This window comes from Lipotes vexillifer, unplaced genomic scaffold (genome assembly GCF_000442215.2).
Source record: "Lipotes vexillifer unplaced genomic scaffold, Lipotes_vexillifer_v1.1 scaffold853, whole genome shotgun sequence".
Taxonomy (NCBI): Eukaryota; Metazoa; Chordata; class Mammalia; order Artiodactyla; family Lipotidae; genus Lipotes; species Lipotes vexillifer.
This window is the reverse complement of record NW_006792734.1, coordinates 1,502,505-1,525,621: the sequence shown is the minus strand read 5'-3', so window position 1 is coordinate 1,525,621 and position 23,117 is coordinate 1,502,505. Positions and strand designations below refer to the sequence as shown.

At 41.1% G+C, this 23,117-nt stretch overlaps 2 protein-coding genes across 8 annotated transcripts in view; both read right to left on the bottom strand.

Annotated features, from left to right (window-relative positions):
* The window catches only part of MELTF (melanotransferrin), a 25,280-nt gene extending 23,303 nt beyond the window's left edge, over nt 1-1,977 (bottom strand). The window contains exon 1 of the mRNA XM_007465859.1: nt 1,790-1,977. Coding sequence (XP_007465921.1) covers nt 1,790-1,838 — 49 coding nt within the window. The 5' untranslated portion in view covers nt 1,839-1,977. The remainder of the gene's footprint in view (nt 1-1,789) is intronic.
* A 12,386-nt stretch (nt 1,978-14,363) lies between these two features.
* Nucleotides 14,364-23,117, bottom strand: part of DLG1 (discs large MAGUK scaffold protein 1) — a 296,591-nt gene continuing 287,837 nt past the window's right edge. For 2 of the 7 annotated variants that reach the window (XM_007465857.1, XM_007465856.1), the window contains 2 exons: nt 17,132-17,223; nt 14,364-16,214 (listed from right to left, as the gene is read on the bottom strand). In XM_007465857.1, the coding sequence (XP_007465919.1) occupies nt 16,108-16,214; nt 17,132-17,223 (199 nt within the window). In that variant the 3' untranslated portion in view covers nt 14,364-16,107. The remainder of the gene's footprint in view (nt 16,215-17,131; nt 17,224-23,117) is intronic. The other 5 variants (XM_007465853.1, XM_007465858.1, XM_007465852.1 and 2 more) reach the window with 5 other exon arrangements.

Here is a 23,117-nt window from a genome sequence, read left to right as displayed (position 1 = left end):
GGGGTGGGGGTGGGGGTGGGGGGGGTGGCGCGAGAACAGTGAGGCCCGGTTCCTGCAGCCCTAGCCCATGTGTCCCATCAGCATGTATAGCCAGTCCTGTGCAGCAGCCCTGCCCTCTCACTGTGGGGTACTGGGACACAAAGAGGCGTCACAGGCTGGGAGGGGGCTGGGCTCACTGGCAAAGCTGTGCGTGGGCCATGCACTCCCTGCACTTGCCCAGCGCAGCTCAGAGCCAGGCCCTTTGCATAGGCCAGGGAGGGTTTCCCTAGGTAGCAGCTGGGCTTCCCCCGCCCGCCCCTCCCTGGCCTGGAGCACAGCCTGGTGGGTGGAAGGAGCACTGGCTGTTTCCTGTCCCTCTTGGGTCCGTGTGTCTCCAGCAAGAGGGTGCTGGACTGGGTTTTCTCACTCAGTGGTGTCCCTGGGCCCTCCTCATGAACTGGGACTTGAGACTGGGAAGTGGTTGTGGCTGCCCTTGAGGAGCCTTGCACCCTTTGGAGCATCTGTGATTATGCCCCCTGCAGACCTACCCTCTGTGGGCACAGTGCCAGGCCCCTGACAAGGGGAGGGTGAGGAGTCAGCAGGCTGGGTTCAAGTTCCTGCTCCTCCAGCTGGTGACTTCAGGTAACCTATTTGACCTCTCTGAGCCTGTTTTGTCATCTGAGAAAGCAGATGAGGAAACCACCTTCTGCGTTGTAAGTAAACCTCTGTAGAGCCAGGACACAAGGTCCTCAGTGGACTGCCTCTTAGGCCCCTCCTCCTGATGGGGACCCTCTTGGGTCCCGTGATCTGGGGATCCTGGGGGCCCAGGAGACGTGGTGCCCAGCTCCCTGAGGTTGTTGCCTTTGCAGACCCGAGCTCCTCCACCACTCACCCTCCCAGCCAGCCCTGCCAGGGATGCGTGTGCTCCTGGGAAGCCTGAGGCTTTGGGTCCATTTCCACCTGCCAGGGAACCTTTCAAGGCAGCCTGTGCTTTCCATCCCCACCCCAAGGGTCAAGACTGCCGGTTCCTCCATAGCCTCCCTTTGGCCCCCTCCGCCTCCCCTGGCTCCGTGTGGCCCCCTGGAATGTGGAGGTGCCCTCGCCCTCTCCAGTGCTCCAAGGCTGCACCCTGGTAGGCCTAGCAACTGCCGGGCCCGGACCGGGGTGGCAGGTCCGTTTTTTGTACTGGCGAGGTCAGAGCGGTGGCTTGAAGCCATCCTTTCAGCAGCCTCCTCCCGCGATCCCCGCGGGCCTCTCCCGGAGGTCCGGCCTCACGTCTCAGCGTCCGGGACCGTGAATTCCTTGGGAGCGGCCCGTGCTGACGCGAGGAGTCCCGGTCTGCGCCTCCCACCCCCCACCCATGCAGGGCGCCCTGGAGCCCTCTCCCGGGCAGTGTCTCTCCCCTCCTCCCCTCCGAATCTTCCCGCCTCCCTCCCCACGGGGGCTCAGGAGAAGTAGAGCCGTTCCGGCTCCCAAACCCTCCTTGGGCTTCCTCGCCCATCAAGAGCATTCACCCTCCGGACCTCCCCCCAGCCCCGACACTCCAGGGCTCTCCCCTCCACGCCTCTGCCCGTGCCTCTCCTTCCTCCAAGAAGCCCTCCAGACATCCTGGTCTGCCCGGGTCAGCGCTCGTTCCCTCCCCGGTCCTTTTTCGCGCCTCGCGCCTTTCTAGCCTTCCCCGCTTCCTGGGAGACAAAGGTTCAGGACACTTTTTCCAGCCCGCGGGACCCTCCTGGGTGGGTGTGTATCTGGAGAACTCCAGGACCCCCGGCCCAGCTCCTACTCCCAGGGCCGGGCGGCGGGGTCTCACCAGTGCGCAGAGCCAGGATGAGCCACAGAGCCACGCTGGGGCCCCGCATGGCGCAGTCTAGAGCTAGCTGGGGCTGGGCTTGGCGCGGGTTTTGTCTAGGTGTGGGTCCAAGTGGGTCAACAGCAGCCGGGGCTTTCTTCCTCCTTCTTCCCTGGCACTGGCCTTCAGCTCCTTAAGTGCGGCCGGGGTGTGCCTTGGCGGTGTCCACGCCCCTAACGTGCACCCGCCCACCCCCGACTGGACACCTGGGCGCTGACCGGACTGGCCTTACGCTTCTCTTTGGCGCCCCCTGCTGGAGCCTGTGCCGGTGCGGGGGCTGAGTGTAACCGTAGGCCTCTCTTGATCCCCATGCTCCTAGGCCTGGACACACACGCTCAGCTGTTTCTGAAAGTAAGGTATCTGCTGTCTGGGGCCTGATTCCCCCAGCTCACGGGTGTTCCAGGGCTCTCTCACCTCAACAATCTGCCCTGAATTCCAGAACATCCTCCCCTCCTCTTGTCCTAGAAAGATCCCAAATATCTGGTCCAACTGGAGAGGGAAAAGTTCAGATTTGGAGAGAAGAGGTCAGAATCCTAGGGCCTGAGCTGGAAGGAAGCTCGAAGTCAAATTCATTCACCAGCATCTCTTCAAGCACAGATTGTACAAAGGATCTGGGGCTACAGAGATGAACCCAGGTTGATGTGGTCCTGACTGGGGAGGAGCTGCCAGTGGGGGTATCTCACTGCCTCTCTTTGGGCTTAGAGACAGGAAATGACTTGCCCTGGGTCACATACTTAGTCAGTGACAGTGCTGGAACTGGAACCCAGGTCTCCCGCAGAGCCTCGCTCATTCCATCATGCTTTGGAGGATGGGAAGAAGACCAAAGATGGACTAGGCTGGTGGTTCTCAAAGTGTGGTCCCCAAATCAGCAGTGGCAGCATCATCACCTGGGAACTTGCTAGATATGCAGATTCTCAGGCCCACATGTGACCCACTGAATCAAAAACTTTAGGGGAAGACAATCAACAATCTATGTTTTTGATTCTGGTGCACAGCAGGGTTTAAGAAGCACTGTTCTATGTAGACCAGAAGTGCAGTTCTCCATGTGTACTGGGGACGAGGGGACTGGACTGCAGAAACGGTTACTCAGTGATCCATTTATGTCCTCATCTTTTGTCATCGCCACCCCTCCCCCACCCCCATGAGTACCCAGGAATGAGCTCCTCCCTGTCTTGGGTAGAGGACATGTGTAAAAAGAACACTGAGTGAGAGAGACGGGAACTTGGGTCTGGGTTTGTCAGTCCTTGAGCCTGCTCTGCTCTCTGGGGAAGGGAGCCCTGGGTCCTCCGATTGGGCCATGAAACTGTTGCTTATCACACCCTGAGATGATCTGTGGACATTACATGGGCTGGGCTTTAGGAGACCTGAGCTGTACTCTTGTTATTAGTGACTCACTGTGTGACCTTGGGCAAGTTCGTTCTCCTCTCTGGGCTTGTTTCCCCTGTAAAAGGCAGGTCATGATGGCTCTGATGTGCCATTCTTCTTCCCCCAATAGCTGTCTGCTCTGGAGAATCTGAGGGGGGCATGTTTGGTGGAAGCTGTTTTTTCATCCCCAGCTGGATCCATCCGAAGGAGGGGCACCTCTTTCTAATTTGCATGAATAGATAGTAGGTGGCCCTGGCAGAAGGGCTATGGCTTGTCCTAAGGGGATGGAATAAATAGGTGTCCTTAGCAAGCCTCACCCCATGAGGATGAAGAGGCTCACTTTGTCACACTCAGGAACAACCAGAAGTTACTGGCAGGATTTGTGTTCATTAAGTCATTCCTTTAGTAAAACTCCTGGTGACATGGATAAGGAGTCAAGCAGCTACAAGCTAAGAGCTTGGGTGAGCTCTTTCACAGCAGGTCCTTTCCCTATCTCTCAGGAGTCATTCCTCAACTGTGGCTCATCAGGGAACTTGCTGTTGCTGGGCTCCAGGGGCTTCTACATCAGGCCCATTTGCCTGGCCTTAGCATGGACAGAGCTTTGTACTGATACCTGTGTGTAATGGGGAACTCTGCCTCAGCTTGAGCCTGGATCCTATTTCTGGGGTGCAGACATACCTGGGTGAATCAGAGGAGTGGGTGGGATGCAGCGAGAGTAGTTTAACCCAGGAATAGCCTCATAGAGGGCAGAAGCACTGAGGATAGTTTGGTCCCCATTCTGGACTCATACTGAGGTTAGAGGGAGAGTATAAAAAACATAAGAACTGGTTTCACTAACACTTCCATAAGATGTTGGGGCCTAAGCAACAATGCTTTGGGACCTCCTGACCCTATTCCATAATACGAAATACAGAGAGCTCTTCTCTACCAAAGACACAGCTCTGCTTCTCCAAGGATTTGGGAGCTTGCTTGTCATGGAACTCAGGAACAGTAGCAGATGCTATTGGGTGGAACACACTAAAGATAGCCTCTGGGGACTCAGAAGGAAGAGGGGGCCTTTGACAGGGAGCAGAGAACCTGTATTGGCAGATATGGGGGCTAATGAGACAGCAAAATGTGAACAATTCTTTTACCCAGAATCTTAGGAAAATTCATATTTTTTTCATTTCAACAAACCATAATTTGTATTTTTCTATTTCTATGGGTTTTCAGGCCTATGACTGAGAAAAAGTCCAGACAATTTTTATTCTGGGGGACACTTGGCAGGGCTGGTATGCACAGAGAAATCAGGAATGGTGGACATTTGCAGCAGTAAATGTGTTATAAAAGGATGTTACATTCTTACCCTTGATGTCACTCCCCAAGTATTTGCTGTTTAATACATATGAATTTGTATATTGAGATCAATGGTAGGCATATAAAGAAAGTTTTGTGAATAAAAGCTTTTGCCTCTCTAAAAGTATTTTCCCTATGAAACTGGACTTAGGGGAAGCCCTGTGTATTTGGGCTACACGATATTCTATGTGTAAGCTTTTCAAAGGCAGATTCTCTGTACTCATCACAGGGCCTTGAACAGGGAGGATGATTTCTAAGTGTGAGCTATTAGGTTTGAGGATGTTACTACTCATTGTTAAGGTGTCTCGTACTGCTGGAGGCGGATGCTGAGAAGAGCCACAGAATTTGGGGACTAGGTCCCCAGAAGCTTTGTCTGAGCTGTTTCAGTGGCATGGCAAGGGCTGAGCCTTGGACAGGAGGCCTGGGTGGTGTCTTGTCTGCCATCATTCCCAATGTCTAGCATCATGTCTGGGATAAGTAGACACTCAATAAATATTATTTAAGTGAAAAGTGGACAGTGTGTCTCTTTCAAGATATTTGGCTAGGGAAGGAAGAGAAGAGGGGTTGTTTTCAGGAGATTTGGGGTCAAGGGAAAGTTTTTATAGGATAGGAGAAATTTGATCATATAGTCAGAGCACAAGTGGCCCATGGAGGAAGGAGAATAACAGTACAGGAAAAGAGGGTAACGGAATAAGATATGAGGAATAAGACCAGGAGGACAAGCAGAGGGTGATCTTCAAAGGAAAAGAGAAAATGCTTCTTCCTCAGAGATGGGTAAAATGAAGGGTGGAAAAGGCCCCACCAGGTGTCAGACCTGCATTCAAGGGTAGGTCTCTCATCCTGGAGCTCAGTTTATTATTTTAATTATCAAACCACAAAAGTTTTTTTTCCCCCTGAAAATTCTCCTTGCAGTCCAGACTTTAAAATTTAGAAGAAGATTAGAAGGCTCCAAGATTAACTCTGGAGATACAGGTTTAAAGCCATTAATAAATCTCCATCTATTTCGTTGAATATAAGATTTAATCTGAGTGGAAACCAATATAAAGGGAGGCTAAAGAATAAAATCAAGAATACTATATTTGGCTCTGTCAATAAGACTTTCAGAGAAATTATTCATACCCAGCTACTTCCGAGGAGGTTTCAGATGACTTATAATGAAAACATATGCACAAGAAAGATAAAATTTATACAAAAAATGTCACAAAGCATGTTCAGGGAGAGAGATTGTTATTCCAGGAACCAGAAAGGAAAGGACTATAATTAAACAAAAACTTTTAGCTAATTTAGAGATTTATAGTCAGACCTTTTTATCCATTCTCATCCCCTACTCCATGCCCCCAACTCTACCAATCTGCAAATTAACTCATTGCCAACACTTATACAAGTCTGTTTTCAGCCCATTAAAAACCACAGCAGTGAAGATGACCATGCTGTACAGAGGTCGGCAGGCTCTGGACAAGTAGAGGAGCTGTGTGCCCTGATCACCTGCCCCGGGCACTTCACTGGGGCAGAGGAATACAAGGTGAAGGCCCCCTAATCTGTAAAGGCAGCACAAAGAGTGCATGCTCAGTATTAAGTGGACGCCCAATAAGTACTGCAGGAATTCAGGCATCAAGGGCTATAACTGGGAAGGCTTCTGTAGCAGGGATTTAGGGTGGGTCTTGAAGAGAGGTAGAGTCTTGATGAGGGGACTTGGGTGGGGAGGACACAGCAATCAGCACAGTAAGAATCTGCATGACCACCAGCCACAAGACAAGCACTGCAGGGGGTGTGTGACTAAAGATGACTGGGGAGGTAGGTGATTTATTGACCACATATTACGTTCCAGGAACTATATATGCAGGTCAATTGATTCGTTTGGATTTAGTACCCATGAAGGTCATGCAGGAGAGGAGATGCACAATCCAAGCTGCATCTTAGGAAAAGTCATCTGGTGGCTGACAGACTGGATTAGCAAGGAAGCAATTAGAGGTTGGGAGATGATTTAAGAGGCCACTGCAATAATTCAGGCCTGGGGGTGAGGGTGGGTTAAGGACCTGGATTACAGTGATGACAGTGGAAATGACAGCAAGAAAAAATATGATGTTAAGGAAGAATCAATAGTATCTAGTGACTGGATATTTGAGGAAGAGAATATGCCAAGCAGCACTAAAGTTAAAAACCTGGGTGATGCAAAGAATATTCTATTAAGTACAAGTATTATTAGCCACAGGCAGAAAAATAGTTAAAAGGTTAGTAAAGCTTTTTCCTAGTAAGGAAGTAGTGAGGAATGTCAGATAAACTAGATCTGAACCAAGTACTGAACTTTCAGAGAAAGAAATGGACCTATCATCAAGAGATATCCTCTTTAGTCTTAAATACCAGTAGGGAAGTAGATATTTTTGTTCAAATGCCTCTCACAAGACTTAGAAAACCTTTCTGTAGAGATTTATAGTGTGGAACATATGGGACCTTTCTCTTGTTTTTAGCCCTCCCATCTGTGAGGTAAATGAACCTAATTTTATACATCCTAAAGAAAGATTACATCACTTGTTCTAATCTTTCCTTCCACCAGCAAATCCACTATATCTTGTTTCACATGCTAATTGCTTTGCACACTGACTTCTGTAGAGTTTAAAAAAAAAATTCTACTGTGGTTAAAAACTGTCCAAATGAAATTTGTCATTAACAGCTAAATAGCAGAAGTAGGGATGATTATATGCTCGAGTACTTTATTCCTACTTTGGGTAAACACCAGGTAGTTCCTAAGGTTTAGTCTAGAACTGGTTTAAAGGCATGACCTAATTTTGTTTTGAAAACACACACATGAGAAATAAGTCATATTATGATAAGAATGGAAAAGACCAACAAGGCTGAGTGTGCCGTCCGCATGCAAAAATGTTGAGGGTCAAACCAATCAATCGGGGCCCAGCTCTGGTTCAGATTCCTTGAGTACACTGCACTAGAATTAGACTTCTGTTAATCACATATTAGTAATAATTAAGATGCAGAGAGAAACTCACAGCCAACATCATTCTCAATGGTGAAAAACTGAAAGCCTTTCCTCTAAGATCAGGAACAAGACAAGGGTATCCACTCTCACCATTATTATTCAACATAGTTTTGGAAGTCCTAGCCATGGCAATCAGAGAAGAAAAAGAACTAAAAGGAATCCAAATTGGAAAAGAAGAAGTAAAACTGTCACTGTTTGCAGATGACATGTTACTATACATAGAGAATCCTAAAGATGCCACCAGAAAACTACTAGAGCTAATCAGTGAATTTGGTAAAGTAGCAGGATACAAAATTAATGCACAGAAATCTCTTGTATTCCTATAAACTAACAACAAAAAGAAAGGGAAATTAAGGAAACACTCTCATTTACCACTGCAACAGAAAGAATAAAATACCTAGGAATAAACCTACCTAAGAGGGCAAAAGACCTGTATGCAGAAAACTATAAGACACTGATGAAAGAAATCAAAGACAATACAAACAGATGGGGAGATATACCACGTTCTTGGATTGGAAGAATTAACATTGTGAAAATGACTATACTGCCCAAAGCAATCTACAAATTCAATGCAATCGCTATCAAATTACCAGTGGCATTTTTTCACAGAACTAGAACCAAAAATTTTACAATTTTGTATGGAAACACAAAAGACCCCGAATAGTGAAAGCAATCTTGAGAAAGAAAAATGGAGCTGGACGAATCAGGCTCCCTGACTCCAAACTATACTACAAATCTACAGTAATCAAGACAATGTGGTACTGGCACAAAGACAGAAATATAGGTCAATGGAACAAGATAGAAAGCCCAGAAATAAACCCACACACAAATGGTCACCTTATTTTTGACAAAGGAGGCAAGAATATACAAAGGAGGCAAGAATATACAATGGAGAAAAGACAGCCTCTTTCTCAGTGCTGGGAAAACTGGACAGCTACATGTAAAAGAATGAAATTAGAACACACCCTAACACCATACACAAAAATAAACTCAAAATGGATTAAAGACCTAAATCTAAGGCCAGACACTATAAAACTCTTAGAGGAAAACATAGGCAGAACACTCTATGACATAAATCACAGCAAGATCCTTTTTGACCCACCTCCTAGAGTAATGGAAATAAAAACAAAAATAAACAAATGGGACCTAATGAAACAAAAGCTTTTGCACAGCAAAGGAAACCATAAACAAGATGAAAAGACAACCCTCAGAATGGGAGAAAATATTTGCAAACACAGCAACTGACAAAGGACTAATCTCCAAAATATACAAGCAGCTCATGCAGGTCAGTATCGAAAAAACAAAGAACCCAATCCAAAAATGGGCAAAAGACCTAAACAGACAGTTCTCCAAAGTAGACAGATTGCCAATAAACACATGAAAAGATGCTCAACATCACTAATCACTAGAGAAATGCAAATCAAAACCACAATGAGGTATCACCTCACACTGGTCAGAATGGCCATCATCAAAAAAATCTAGAAACATAAATGCTGGAGAGGGTGTGGAGAGAAAAAGGAACCCTCCTGCACTGTTGGTGGGAATGTAAATTGATACAGCCACTATGGAGAACAGTATGGAGGGTCCTTAAAAAACTAAAAATAGAACCACCATATGACCCAGCAATCCCACTACTGGGCATATACCCTGAGAAAACCATAATTCAAAAAGAGACATATACCACAGTGTTCATTGCAGCTCTATTTACAATAGCCAGGACATGGAAGCAACCTAAATGTCCATAGACAGATGAATAGATAAAGATGTGGCACATATATACAATGGAATATTACTCAGCCATAAAAAGGAACAAAATTGAGTTATTTGTAATGAGGTGGTTGGACCTCGAGTCTGTCATACAGAGTCAAGTAAGTCAGAAAGAGAAAAACAAATAGTGTATGCTAACACACATATATGGAATCTAAAAAAATGGTACTGATGAACCTAGTGGCAGGGCGGGAATAAAGACGCAGACGTAGAGAATGGACTTGAGGACATGGGGTGGGGGAGGGGAAGCTGGGATGAAGTGAGAGAGTAGCATTGACATATATACACTACCAAATGTAAAATGGATGGCTAGTGGGAAGCTGCTGCATAGCACATGGAGATCAGCTTCATGCTTTGTGACTACCTAGAGGGGTGGGATAGGGAGGGTGGGAAGGAGGCTCCAGAGGGAGGAGATATGGGGATATATGTATACGTATAGCTGGTTCACTTTGTTGTACAGCAGAAACTAACACAACATTGTAAAGCAATTATACTCCAATAAAGTTATTTAAAAAGAAAAAAGATGCAGAGAGGTTACAACCTAAAGAAAATTGGTATTTTATTTTATTTATTAATTTTTTTTTTTCGGTACGCGGGCCTCTCACTGTTGTGGCCTCTTCCGTTGCGGAGCAACAGGCTCCGCACGCGCAGGCTCAGCGGCCATGGCTCACGGGCGCAGCCGCTCCGCGGCATGTGGGATCTTCCCGGACCGGGGCACGAACCCGTGTCTCCTGCATCGGCAGGCGGACTCTCAACCACTGTGCCACCAGGGAAGCCCGAAAATTGGTAGTTTAATAATTTAAAAAACTACAGTCCTTAGGGTGTTCAACAAACTAGATTTTCTTAAGAGATTAGGGCTGTCTCCACAGACTGTTTTCTGAATTATAAGTCTATTAGACAATTTCATGTTTGACAAATAGCTCTTTTCATTTGTTGCTCAGACTACCTTCTTCTCACTACCGTCCTAAACAAACTACATTTCCCTTAGGACACTGAGAATCTGGCACCAGTAGCTGGCACATCCAGCTACTGAATCATCTGTTATTCCCGGGAATTTGAAATTCTACAAACCCTGAATTGCTTAGTCTAGCAGTCTCCTACTTTAGGCACAAGTTTGTTCTGTAAACAGGCTCTTGGGATCTATTATTCTGCATTTAAAGTTTGTTTTAGGACGACAGGCTCCTGTGCAACTGCCAAAATGCATGGCTGCTCACGGCAGATAAAGGTGTGCGTGGGGAGAGCCTGCTGTGGCTGTCAGATTCAAGGCCCATTTCTGGCTTTGCTCCTTGTTCCTGCAGGCCTATGGTTGTAACGAAGTACAAAAGCATAGTGGGGAAAACTGCAGACAATCCCAAAGTCCTTCAATCAGTGAATGGATAAATGAATTGCAGCACATTCATAAATGGACTACTACTAAGAAGTGAAGATTAACCAAACTATTGCAGCAAAAGGGATGAATCTCGGATGCATTTTGCTTTAGTGAACGAAGCCACACTCCAAATGCTGCATATGATACAATTCCATTTATATGACATTCTGGGAAAGGCAAAACTAGCAGAGGCACTAAGGAAAGATCAGTGCTTGCCAGAAGCTGGGGTTTGGAGGGGGTATTGGCTACACAGAGGCAAGAATAAGAGAAATTTTGGGGATAATGGAACTCTTGTATTCTTGACTGCGGGGGTGGTTACAGAACTCCATGCATGTCTCAAAACCCATAGAATTGTACACCATTTTACTGTACATAACTAAGAAGTATATACAGTAAGAAAATGACGATAGTGGTTTCCCTTGCAGCAGGAAGTAGTGACTGGGAGTGAGCTGAGGGGTAGGGGTGCCTGTGGTGCTGGTCCCGTTCTGTTTTTTGAGCTTCACGCTGGTTATTACACACACGACACTGGTTTGTAAAAACTCACTGAGGTATATGTACACTTATAATAATGCATTTTATATATGTATGTTATACTTCAAGAAAAAGTAAACGAGAGAGGGTGAGAGAGAATTCCAGCCTACACTGTCCTTCGGTTTCATCCCCCTAATTCTTCACATATCTGTTTACTACTACTGTAGGTGACAGAAACGGCTAAAAAATCCTAGTGTGAAACTCTCCCTGGTAAGGTTTCGTACCTGTTCTTAAAAGTCTCAAGCAATAATACCAGGTTACCTGGCCACCAATTCTGTTCACAAGGCTGTTTAGCGGGCCAGGATTTGTTTTGCCAGTTCTCAGGTAACCTATTTGGGGGTGGAATGGAGAAAGAGCTGGTAGTAGTAGGAAACGAATGAGAAACCAGTCAGTGAGTAAGTAGTGACTATTTTATTCTTAAATTGAAAGACAATGTATTTTATCTGGGCAATTTAAGTAATTTTTTCCAGACCTGTTTCTAGACTATCAATAGTTAATGTTCTGGAGAATCGCTAGGGACAGTAGGATCTAACACTGTACAGAGATGTGAGAATGGCTTATGAAATCTTGATGTCTTCCAGTTCCATGTTTAAGGCTGAGTTACGGTAGGTCACAATCACAGCATCTCTGACAAAGAGCAGGAATCCTTAGAAGAAGAGATGAGTTAACAAGATTATAAAGACTGAAATGTAAATAATTTCTTAACTAAAAGTCTGTCAAAATTTCTCTATAGGGATAAAGAATGGTGCACCATATTCTTTCTCACTCTTCTGCAACCATAAACACACTCCAGAGCAAGAGGAAGAACAGATATTGAGAGTCAAGTACCAGATGCTGTGATTGGTGTTTTGTACACACTGCTCTATTTAATCCTTATTAATAGTCCTGCAAGGTAGTCAATCAAATCTCATTTAAAATACGGCAAGGGACTTCCCTGGTGGTGCAGTGGTTAAGAATCCTCCTGCCAATGCAGGGCACACAGGTTCAAATCAAGCCCTGGTCCGGGAAGATCCCACATGCTGCGGAGCAACTAAGCCCGTGTGCCACAACTACTGAGCCTGTGCTCTAGAGCCTGCGAGCCACAACTACTGAGCCCACATGCCACAACTACTGAAGCCTGCGAACCACAACGAAGAGTAGCCCCCGCTTGCTGCAAATAGAGAAAGCTCGCGCAGAGCAACGAAGACCCAACGCAGCCAAAAATAAATAAATAAAATAATATAATAAAATACGGCAAAATGAAGTCTCAAGTTAATCTATACAAGGGGAGTTGGAACAATTCCAGGCTTCTGATTCCAAGGAAAAGGAAATTAACTTTTAGGGTGCCCCCTTTATTTGTAATCTTACTGATTCTCAAAATACCTTCGTTTTACAGAGAAACAGAAAGAGGGATGACATGACTTGCCCAACTAACGTTACATAACCAGTAAGTGGTAAAGCTGGCATTCAAATCAAGTCATTCCATAGCCTACATTCTTCACATTATAGTACTCTGCTGCCAAAACCAACGAGAGCTATGTTGTGCAATTCTGGAGGGAGATCAATGGAATCTTCAACATTGGACTAAACCAGATAATCTAAATTTGGGTCAGAAAAGTGACATTTGTGTTTTTCCCTGATATCTTTCAAATCCGACCACCTCAATAAAATCTCTTAATTTCACTAATATTTACTTTTAGTCAATAATTCAAATCCCAAGGGACTGAAGAGCTCACTAAATTCAGCTCACAGTAAGGGAGGAAAAGTAACTGGAATGGTAGAAAAACTACTGTTCCAGGAGCCAGGAGTTAAAGGCTCTAATCCTGGCTCTGTTCCTGGTTGCAGTGCAACTTTGATTAGGACACAGGGATCTCTGGGCTTCTGTTTCACCACCTGTAAATTAAGAGCATTCAAGGCAGAATCTTAGAAGGTAGCTGTTTAGTACTTTAGAAAACAAATTTTCCTCATTAGTAAAGTCCCCAAATTGCCAAGTTTGGAGTTTAAATACTGTGTGGTGGCTCAGCAGGTATTTGCTGACCAGAGTGTATTCTGCTAGAATGAGCCCCGCTTCAAGCTTGCTCCCATCATTTTTTGAAGAGCCCTGAGCAGATATGGAATAGGAAAGAAACCAAAGACGTGTAGTCACATTTAAGAGGCATTTTTATTTTTGCCGAATTAAGGGTATTAAGAAGCATATTAAAAATATGGAATATTTCATAAAACATTCAAAATAGTATTATTCCCTGTGTATTAGAATAGTGGACTTTTCCCCCTAATGAATAGTGTTCCATTTTTGGTTCTAAAGAGTTTCTTTCCTTGTATGTCACTATGACAGTGCTGGGCTCACTTGTTTCCCAGAAACAGTCCTTCCAGTTGTGATGGGAATGACTTGTTCTGTGGGTCTGTCCTTACTTACTATGAGACTCTGGGCAAGGACCTTCATCTAAGTCTATCTTTATCTGTAAAGGGGCAGTAACATAACATATTTAAGTCATAGTGCCTTCCACAGTAGGGGCTGAAAAATGAGGCAGCATAGTATATTAGAAAGAACTTGGGACAGAGAAACTTCGATACCAATACCCAGCACTGCCATTTACTAGCTAAGTAATCTTGGCCAAGAGATTCTGGTTAAGCCTTATAGTGCGGCCAGTAATTCTTATCTTCTTTTGAAAAATTAAATGATACTAAAGTGTCTGTTGCATAGTAGTACTAAACAATTAGTACTTTTATTAATAATTCTATACAAGCTAGAAAGGTGCACAGAAGTATCTTCTTACAAAAAATCACTTAACAAGGACATTCAGAAAGCAATGTAATATACATTTTAACACATAAATGGTGTCATTTTATAACCTCTTGATATTTTACAACATTCGACCAGTAAATACTTCAAAATGGCTTATGCTGGGGTCCTGCTATAAGGTGATTTCTGAGGCTCTTGAGATCATTTTACAACAGTTTTCTTCTAATCTATTTATGTTTGGAAACAACTTATTATATTAGCATGTAACAGCTATGGTATATATTTCAATGTGTTAACATATTCAATTCCAAAACCTACAGAGGAAATATGATTAGGTTGCCTAATGATTCTTGAATTCAGTTTACAAATCATGTGACGCCCCAAACTGTTCCAAGAAAATGTTAGCTTGTAAAATGATTTTTTCTTTCAGAATACAAGACACATTTAACATACAGATTTTACAATAAAGTTTATTAGCTGTTCTCCTCTTTCTCATAAATGGAATGGATAATGTTGATAATTCTTTACAAACCAGTACTCATTTGTTTAAGAAACTGTAATGAGGAGGTTGTCAAAAACACATATTTAATAAATTCCAAAAAAGCAATGGGAAGCCAAACAGTATTATTAATATAAAAGACCAGAGCAATTGATTTCTGAAATTGTTATCTACTTTTCACTAAAACTTCTTAATTGCTCACCATGAAGATCTGTGCAACTCTACTGCAGAGCAGCTACAAGAGATGAAAGGTGTACAGTCTGAGGGGAAAACACTCATACACATGAGGTTTTTGCCTGTTTGCCTATTAATGAAAGGAGAACTGGAAAGAGGTGGAGACCAAATCCAAACCCAATGACAGGAACAATGGGAACAACACCCAACACCCCCCGAAACAAAAAACCCACAAAAAACCAACCAGGAACCATTTGAAAACTTTTATAGAAAAGAGGAGAACATGCCCATGTTTTTACGTATAACCTAATTTCCCTAAGGGCTTCTTTCCACAACCACCATCCTGTTTTCACTTCACACGATTAAGGAAGATAAAGTCCAATCAATTAATATTTAACTTAAAACCAAACCAAGAGAGTAGGTGGCAAAAGAAAAAAAATATATTTTAAATATACATATATATGTTTGTGTGTGTGCAACTATGTAAAGAAAATAATTCCCATAGTTACAGAGTTTAAAGAAAGTTATATATATATTTATATATATATATTTTATTATAACAAAATAGTCAGTTATTGTGGGTAAAATATTCATTAAAATCTGACCCCTAAGAATGCATTTAAAATTTTAGACTATGAATTGGACTCCTTTCCCACTGCCATAATGATTACATCATCACTGTAATGTCTGTTTTGTATTTATGTCTATGAAATTTTCTCAACCTTATGTGTAAAAGGTAAACTCCCCTAGCACCTAAACATGGCCTCAATTCAGAAAATGTGATGATCATTATGTATGAACAACTTTTGTAAGACACTATAAATAGTGTTGCACAAGTAGATTAAAAACATTTAGACATTGTTATTCCTAGCAAATCTACTGGGAGGAAAAAAAAAAACTTCAAACAATAAAAGACTTTAAGAAGATATGAATATGAATATCCCTTGTGAAATTATTAAAGTTAACTCAGATATTAATTTTGAAATTAAAAAACATATTTTCCTTATTTGTCTATAATGAAATATTTGCTTTGATAACAGAAGTCAATTGAGAAAAGGACTTGAAAGCTAATATGTTGGCCAAACCATGCTATTAAAGTTAAGCGTGCATTGTTGCTCAAAGTTTACTAAATCATTGATTAAAACCACTTTTCTTTCATTTATATTGAAATTTGGAAAGAATGTATATAAAGCTTCTCTGAAAATCTCTTAAAGTTACTGTCCCTTAAACATTAAGGAATTTTACCACAATTTCCCCGTCTCCCCAAATCCTATTAATAGCTGGTCAGGCCATTCCATCTTCATTTGTGAAAAATGGCCACAAACCCATAGTGAGATAAAATAATACAGATGTTACAACTTGAAGGAGACACTAAGATGTCAAAAATAAGTGCAACTGCAGACCATGATGAGTGGGATATGATTCAACATAGAAGAAGTATTGAAGACAGACTCCAGAAGGAAAGGGCAAAGAAGTGTCAGAGAAAATGAGACTGTGGAAAAGAGAAACAGAGAAACATCAATCCTCATAACTTTTCTTTTGCTGGAACCCAGATGTAAGGACCAGACTGTTCTTCTATGATCTGCTTCACTTGGTTGTAAATGTCTTCCAGCGTATCTCCCTGTATAATAGCTGTAATGATAGAAATAAAATCAGAAACCTCCATTAAAATTGTCTATCTTCACCATTACAATTGTTGGTAAGACAGCAGAAGCTATATCTTAGAAATACTCATTCAGGAAGAGATACAATCTATGTATTGTTTGCTCAGAAAGGGCTCATTTCATGAATTTTCTTATTTTTAAAATAGAAAAAATTTTATTTTAAACATTTATCAGAAAGCAAGATTTGGTGATTTTTTACTTTGTTTTGTGTATTTGGGAAATAGACACTGAAGTAATTAGAGGCAAAAGAGCATCTGTCTGCAATTTACTCTTAAATGTTTCAGCAAAATTATAAATGTGGTAAAATGCTAACATTTGTGGAATACAGGTATATGAGAATTGCTGGTACTATTCTTGTGATTTTTCTGTAAGTCTGAAATTATAAAAAATCCTTAAAAAAACACACACACACATGGGTTACAACACCATGACACTTAATGGTACTTAATATGAACATCAAATATAAGCTAATCATTATTTCAAACAAACAATAAACAACAAAAACCTATCCAAAGATACCTAAGGAATAACTTAAAGAATAAAATGAATTTGGGAATTGCTACCTATTCTTCTCTTTTTAAACAAATAATATCTTAAAATAGATCAAAATTTATAAAGAATAAGAGAAAAGTCAGTTTCATTGAAGAAGTCAAGTCTGAATGTTTTCCTCTGTACAAGCTATCCTCATCGACAACCTAAGAAACACTAAATTTCAAGATTCCTCATCACTGCAACCTAGATTAGATGAATTATTCTGGAACTTATAGCACTTATTATTACTACTGGTAAATGTGGGCATAGTTCAAAATCCATTTCAATGGGTCAGTTCATATGGCTCCAAAGCAAAATTCTACCATAAAGGGCACTGCTACACATCATGCCAACCTGTGAAATGTTCAGTAAATTCTTGTTCCAGTTTCATGGCTCTCTCAAACGTCTTTCTGGCTTGTTCTTCCGTCAGACGCTTATTCATTTCCCTATACAAATAAATTTAGAAATTAGTAAGTACTACATTATAATACTTTTGAAAAAGGATGACAAAGGAGAGAAGACATATAAAATCATGAAAAGTTGAGCTCTGTTGAGAATCTTAATGTCATTAAAAACTACATCCAGTCACTGACTATGTAGCTTTTTACTTGGAATGACAGAAGGGTTTCAACACATTTTTGCATTAGTTCAAGACAGCCAAAAAAACTAAGCATTAATTTGACAGTTTTGACTTCGATGACAATTTCAAATTAAAATACGACTTACAGATCTACTTAACAATTTATAGAGAGTAAAGGGGATACATGAACACATTAAATAATACCATGAGAAGGCAATCAGCAAAATATAGTCTGGGGAAAACTGCAGAATAAATGAGTTGGTTTCTTCCACAAATAAACAGAAAAAAGAGAAAGATATGAAGGGAGAATCTGTAGATCAAAAGACTTAACTACCAACTGTCACAAACAGACCTTGTTTGGAACTTGATTCAAACAATTTGAAAAAAATTAAACAAAACTTATGAATCAAGAAAACATGAACTGATGACATCAAAGAATTACTGTTTTAGGGCTTCCCTGGTGGCGCAGTGGTTGGGAGTCTGCCTGCCGATGCAGGGGACACGGGTTCGTGCCCCGGTCCAGAAGGATCCCACATCCCATGTGCCGTGGAGCGGCTGGGCCCGTGAGCCACGGCCGCTGAGCCTGCGCGCCCGGAGGCTGTGCTCCGCAGGGGGAGAGGCCACAGCGGTCAGAGGCCCGCATACCGCAAAACAAAAAAAACAAAAAACATGAAAAAATCCTCAACAAAATACTAGCAAACACAATCCAGCAGCACATTAAAACGATCATAAACCACGATCAAGTGGGATTTATCTCAGGAATGCAAGAATTCTTCAACATATGCAAATTAATCAATGTGATACACCATGTTAACAAATTGAAGGATAAAAACCATATGATCAACTCAATATATGCAGAAAAAGCATTAAAAAAAAAAAAAAAAAAAAAAAAAAGAAAAAAGAATTACTGTTTTAGTGTGACACAGTGGGGTTTTTTCTTCTTTTTCTGCTTTATGCTTTTTCATATTGCCTGAAGCCTTCTACAATGTGTACGTATTTTTTTAATATAGCAGGTTCTTATCAGTTATCCATTTTATACATATCAGTGTATATATGTTTTAGTGTGACATCAGAGTGATGTTTTTTAATAAAGAATTTTATCTTTCAAATATATACAAAGATGTACAGATGAGATCATATAATGTCTGGGGTTTGTTTCAAAATAATCTGGAGTGGAGAGGTAAGGGGGGGTGGGGGGATAGATGAAACGAGATTGGTCACAGTTGATAATTAATGTTACAGCTGGATGATGGATAAATGGAAGTTTGCTCCCAACTTAAGAGGGAAAGCTTTCAATGTTTCATCATCAAATATGATGTTTGCTTTGGTATTTTGTAGATGACCTTCATCCGATTAAGGAAATTCCCTTCTATTCATAGTTTACAAAATATTTTTGTCATGAATAGGTGTTAATTTTATCAAATGCTTTTTCTGCATTTATTAAAATGATCATTTTTTTAATACTAAAAGCTGTTTTTAAATTTATTTTGGCTGCGCCGTGCGGCTTGCAGAATCTTAGCTCCTCATCCAGGGACTGAACTTGGGCCACCACAGTGAAAGTGCCGAGTCCTAACCACTGGACTGCCAGGGAATTCCCCGTAAAATCTGTTAATGTGGTATACTACACTGATTTCTTAAAAAATTGAAGTACAGTTGATTTACCATGTTGTTAGTTTCAGGTGTACAGCAAAGTGTTTCTGTTATACATGTATCTATTCTTTTCATATATATATTCTTTTTCAGATTCTTTTCCATTGTAAGTTATACAAGATACTGAATATAGTTCCCTGTGCTATATAGTAAGTCCTTGGTGTTTATCCATTTTATATATAGTAGTGTATATCTGTTAATCCCAAACTCCTACTTCATCCCTCCTCCTCCCCTTTGGTAATCATGTTTGTTTTTTATGTCTGTGAGTCTTACACTACACTGATCTTTAAAAATTACTTTAAAAATTGTGGTAAAATATACACAATATAAAAGTTACCATTTTAGCCATTTCAAAGTATACACTTCAGTGGCATTAGTACCTATGCAAGCATCACCACCATCCATCCCTATAATTCATTTCATCTGGTAAAACCAAAACTCTATACCTATTAAAAATAACTCCGCACTCTTGCCTCCCCCTGGCCCTTGGCAACCACCATTCTGTCTGTCTCTATAATTTTGACTACTTTAGGTGCCTCATATAAGTGGAATCATACAGTATTTGTCTTTTTGTGACTGGCTTACTTCACTTAGCATAATGTCTGCAAGGTTCATCCATGTTGTAACACATTGCAGAATTTCCTTCCTTTGTGTGCATATACTATATTTTGTTTAACCATTCATCTGTCGATGGACATTGAGTTTCTTCCATGTTTCAGCTATTGTGAATAATGATAACATGAACATGGGTGTACAAATATCTCTTTTCAATACTTTTGGGTATATACTCAGAGGTGGAATTGCAGAATCATATAGTAATTATGATTTTTAGTATTTTGAGAAAGTGCCATAACTATTTTCCACAGCAACTGTACCATTTTACATTCCCACCAACAGTACACAAGAATTCCAGTTTTTCCACATCCTTGGCAGCAATTATTTTGTTTTTTTGACAGTAGCCATCCTAATGGGTGTGAGGTGGTATGTCATTGTAGTTTTGATTTGCATTTCCCTAGTGATTAGTGATGATAGGTATCTATTCACGTGCTTATTGGCCATTTGTTTATCTTGTTTGGAGAAATGTCTATTCAAGTCCTGTGCCCATTTTTGAATCAAGTTTTTTGTTGTTGTTTTTAGTTTTCTATATATTCTGGATATTAATCTGTTATCAGACATATGACTTGCAGATACTTTCTCCCATTCTGTGGGTTGCCTTTTTATTCTGTGGATAGTGTCGTTTGATATAAAAAGTTTAAAAATATTCACAAAGTCTAACCTTCCCTTTTTTCTTTTGTTACCTGTGTCTTTGGTGTCATATCTAAGAAATCACTGCCAAATCTAGTGTTACGAAGCTTTTGTCCTATGTTTCCTTCTAAGAGTTTTATTGTCTTACATTTAGGTCCTTGATCCATTTTTAGTTGACTTTTTTATGTGGCGTTAGGTAAGGATCCAACTTCATTCTTCTGTATGTGGATATGCAGTTTTCGTAGCACCATTTGTTGAATAGACTGTCCTTTCCTCATTGAATGGTCTTGCATCCTTGTCAAAAATCAACTGACCATTTCTTCCCCCTGGTCTTTTATCTCTTTCGTTATGCCAGTACCACAGCATTTTGATTTCTGCAGTTTGCAATAAAATTTGAAATCAGGAAGTATGAGTCTTCCGTTTTTTTTGTTCTTTAGTTCTAAAGATTGTTTTCGCTATTTGGGGGTTCCTTGAGATTCTATATGAATTTTAGGATGGATTTTTCTATTTTTGCAAAAAATGTCATTGGGATTTTGATAGGCATTGCATTGAACGTGTAGGTCACTTTGGGTGGTACTGACATTTTAACAATATTAAGTGTTCCAATCCATGAACATGGCATGTGTTTCTACCTATTTATATCTTAATTTCTTTCAGCAATGTTCTATAGTTTTTTTGTTTTGTTTTGTTTTTTGTGGTACACGGGCCTCTCACTGTTGTGGCTTCTCCCGTTGCGGAGCACAGGCTCCGGACGCGCAGGCTCAGCGGCCATGGCTCATGGGCCCAGCTGCTCCATGGCATGTGGGATACTCCTGGACCAGGGCACGAACCCATGTCCCCTGCATCGGCAGGCAGACTCTCAACCACTGTGCCACCAGGGAAGCCCTGTTCTATAGTTTTCATTGTACAAGTCTTTTACCTACTTGGTTAATTCCTAAGTATTTTATTCTTTTTGATGCTATTGTAAATAAAATTGTTTTTGTAACTTCCTTTTCAGACTGTTCAGTGTTTATGTATGGAAATGTAACTGATTTTTGTATGTTGACTTTGCATACTTCCTACTTTGCTGAATTTATTAGTTCTAATGGCTTTTGTGTGGAATCTTTATGGCTTTCTACAGATAAGATCATATCGTCTGCAAACAGATAATTTTGCTTCTTCCTTACCAATTTGGATGGCTTTTATTTTCTTGCGTAATTCCTCTGGATACAACTTCTAGTACTACATTAAATAGAAGTGGTGAAAGCAGGCATCCTTGCCTTATTCCTGATCTTAGAAGAAAAGCCTTCAGTCTTTCACCATTGAGAATGATGTTTGCTGTCAGTTTTTCATAAATGGCTTTTATTATGTTGAGATAGTTTCCTTCTATTCTGATTTTGTTGAATATTTTTATCATGAAAGGGTGCTGAATACTGTCAAATGCTTTTTCTACATCAGTTGATGATCATGTGATTTCCCCCTTCACTTTGTTGATGTGGTTTATTACAATGATCCATTTTCATATGTTGAAACATCCTTGCATTCCAGGAATAAATCCCACTTGCTCATGGTGTATAATCCTCTTAATATGTTGGTGAATTGTTTGCTAGTATTTTGTTGAGGATTTTTATATCAATGTTAATAAGGGATATTGGTCTACAGTTTTTTTTTTTTTTTTTAAAGAAGATGTTGGGGGTAGGAGTTAATTAATTAATTAATTAATTTTTGCTGTGTTGGGTCTTCGTTTCTGTGCCAGGGCTTTCTCTAGTTGTGGCAAGCACAGCCACTCTTCATCGCACTGCGTGGGCCTCTCACTATCGCAGCCTCTCGTTGCGGAGCACAGGCTCCAGACGTGCAGGCTCAGTAGTTGTGGCTCATGGGCCTAGTTGCTCCACAGCATGTGGGACCCTCCCAGACCAGGGCTCAAACCCGTGTCCGCTGCATTAGCAGGCAGATTCTCAACCACTGCGCCACCAGGGAAGCCCTTCTTGTAGTTTCTTTGTATGGCTTTTGTATCAGGGTAATGCTGGTCACACAGAATGAGTTAGGAGGGATTGGCATTAGTTCTTCTTTTAAATGTCTGTTATAATTCACCAGGGAAGCCATCAGATCCAGAGCATTTCTTTGTTGGGAGTTTCTGACTACTGATTCAATTTTCTTAATATAGGGTGTATAGTTATATGCATACAAAACTTACTACAGTTACAGGTCTATTCAGATTTTCTATTTCTTTGTGATTTAGTCTTGGTAGGTTTTATGTTTCTAGCAATTTGTCCACCTAGGTTACCCATATTTTTGGTGCCCAATTGTTCATAATACTCTCAGAATCCTTTTTATTTCTGTATAATCAGTAGTAATGTCCCTACGTTCATTTCAGAGTTTAGCTTCAGAGTCTTATTTTGCCTTAGTCTGTCTACCTAAAGGTTTGTCATTTTTCTTGATCTTTTTGAATAATCAACTTTTGTGGCCTAATGTATGGTCTACCCTGGCAAATGTCCCATGTGCACTTGAGAAGAACGTGTATTCTGTTATTACTGGCTAGAGTGTTCTGTATATGTCTGTTACGTCTATCTGGTTTATTGTGTTGTTTAAGCCCTCTATTTCTGTCTGGTTGTTCTATCCATTATTTTGAGTGGGGTACTGAAGTCTCCAACTATTATTGTAGAGCTGTTTCTCCCTTCAATTGTGTCAGTTTTTCCTTCATATATTTTGATGATCTGTTATTAGGTACATAACTGTTTATGATTGTTGTATCTTCTTGCCATATTGAAACTTTAATTAATATACAATGTCCTTCTTGTCATATATAACCTTTTTCAATTTAAAGTCTACTTTGTCTGACATTGGTATAGCTACTCCTGATCTCTTTTGGTTACTATTTGAATA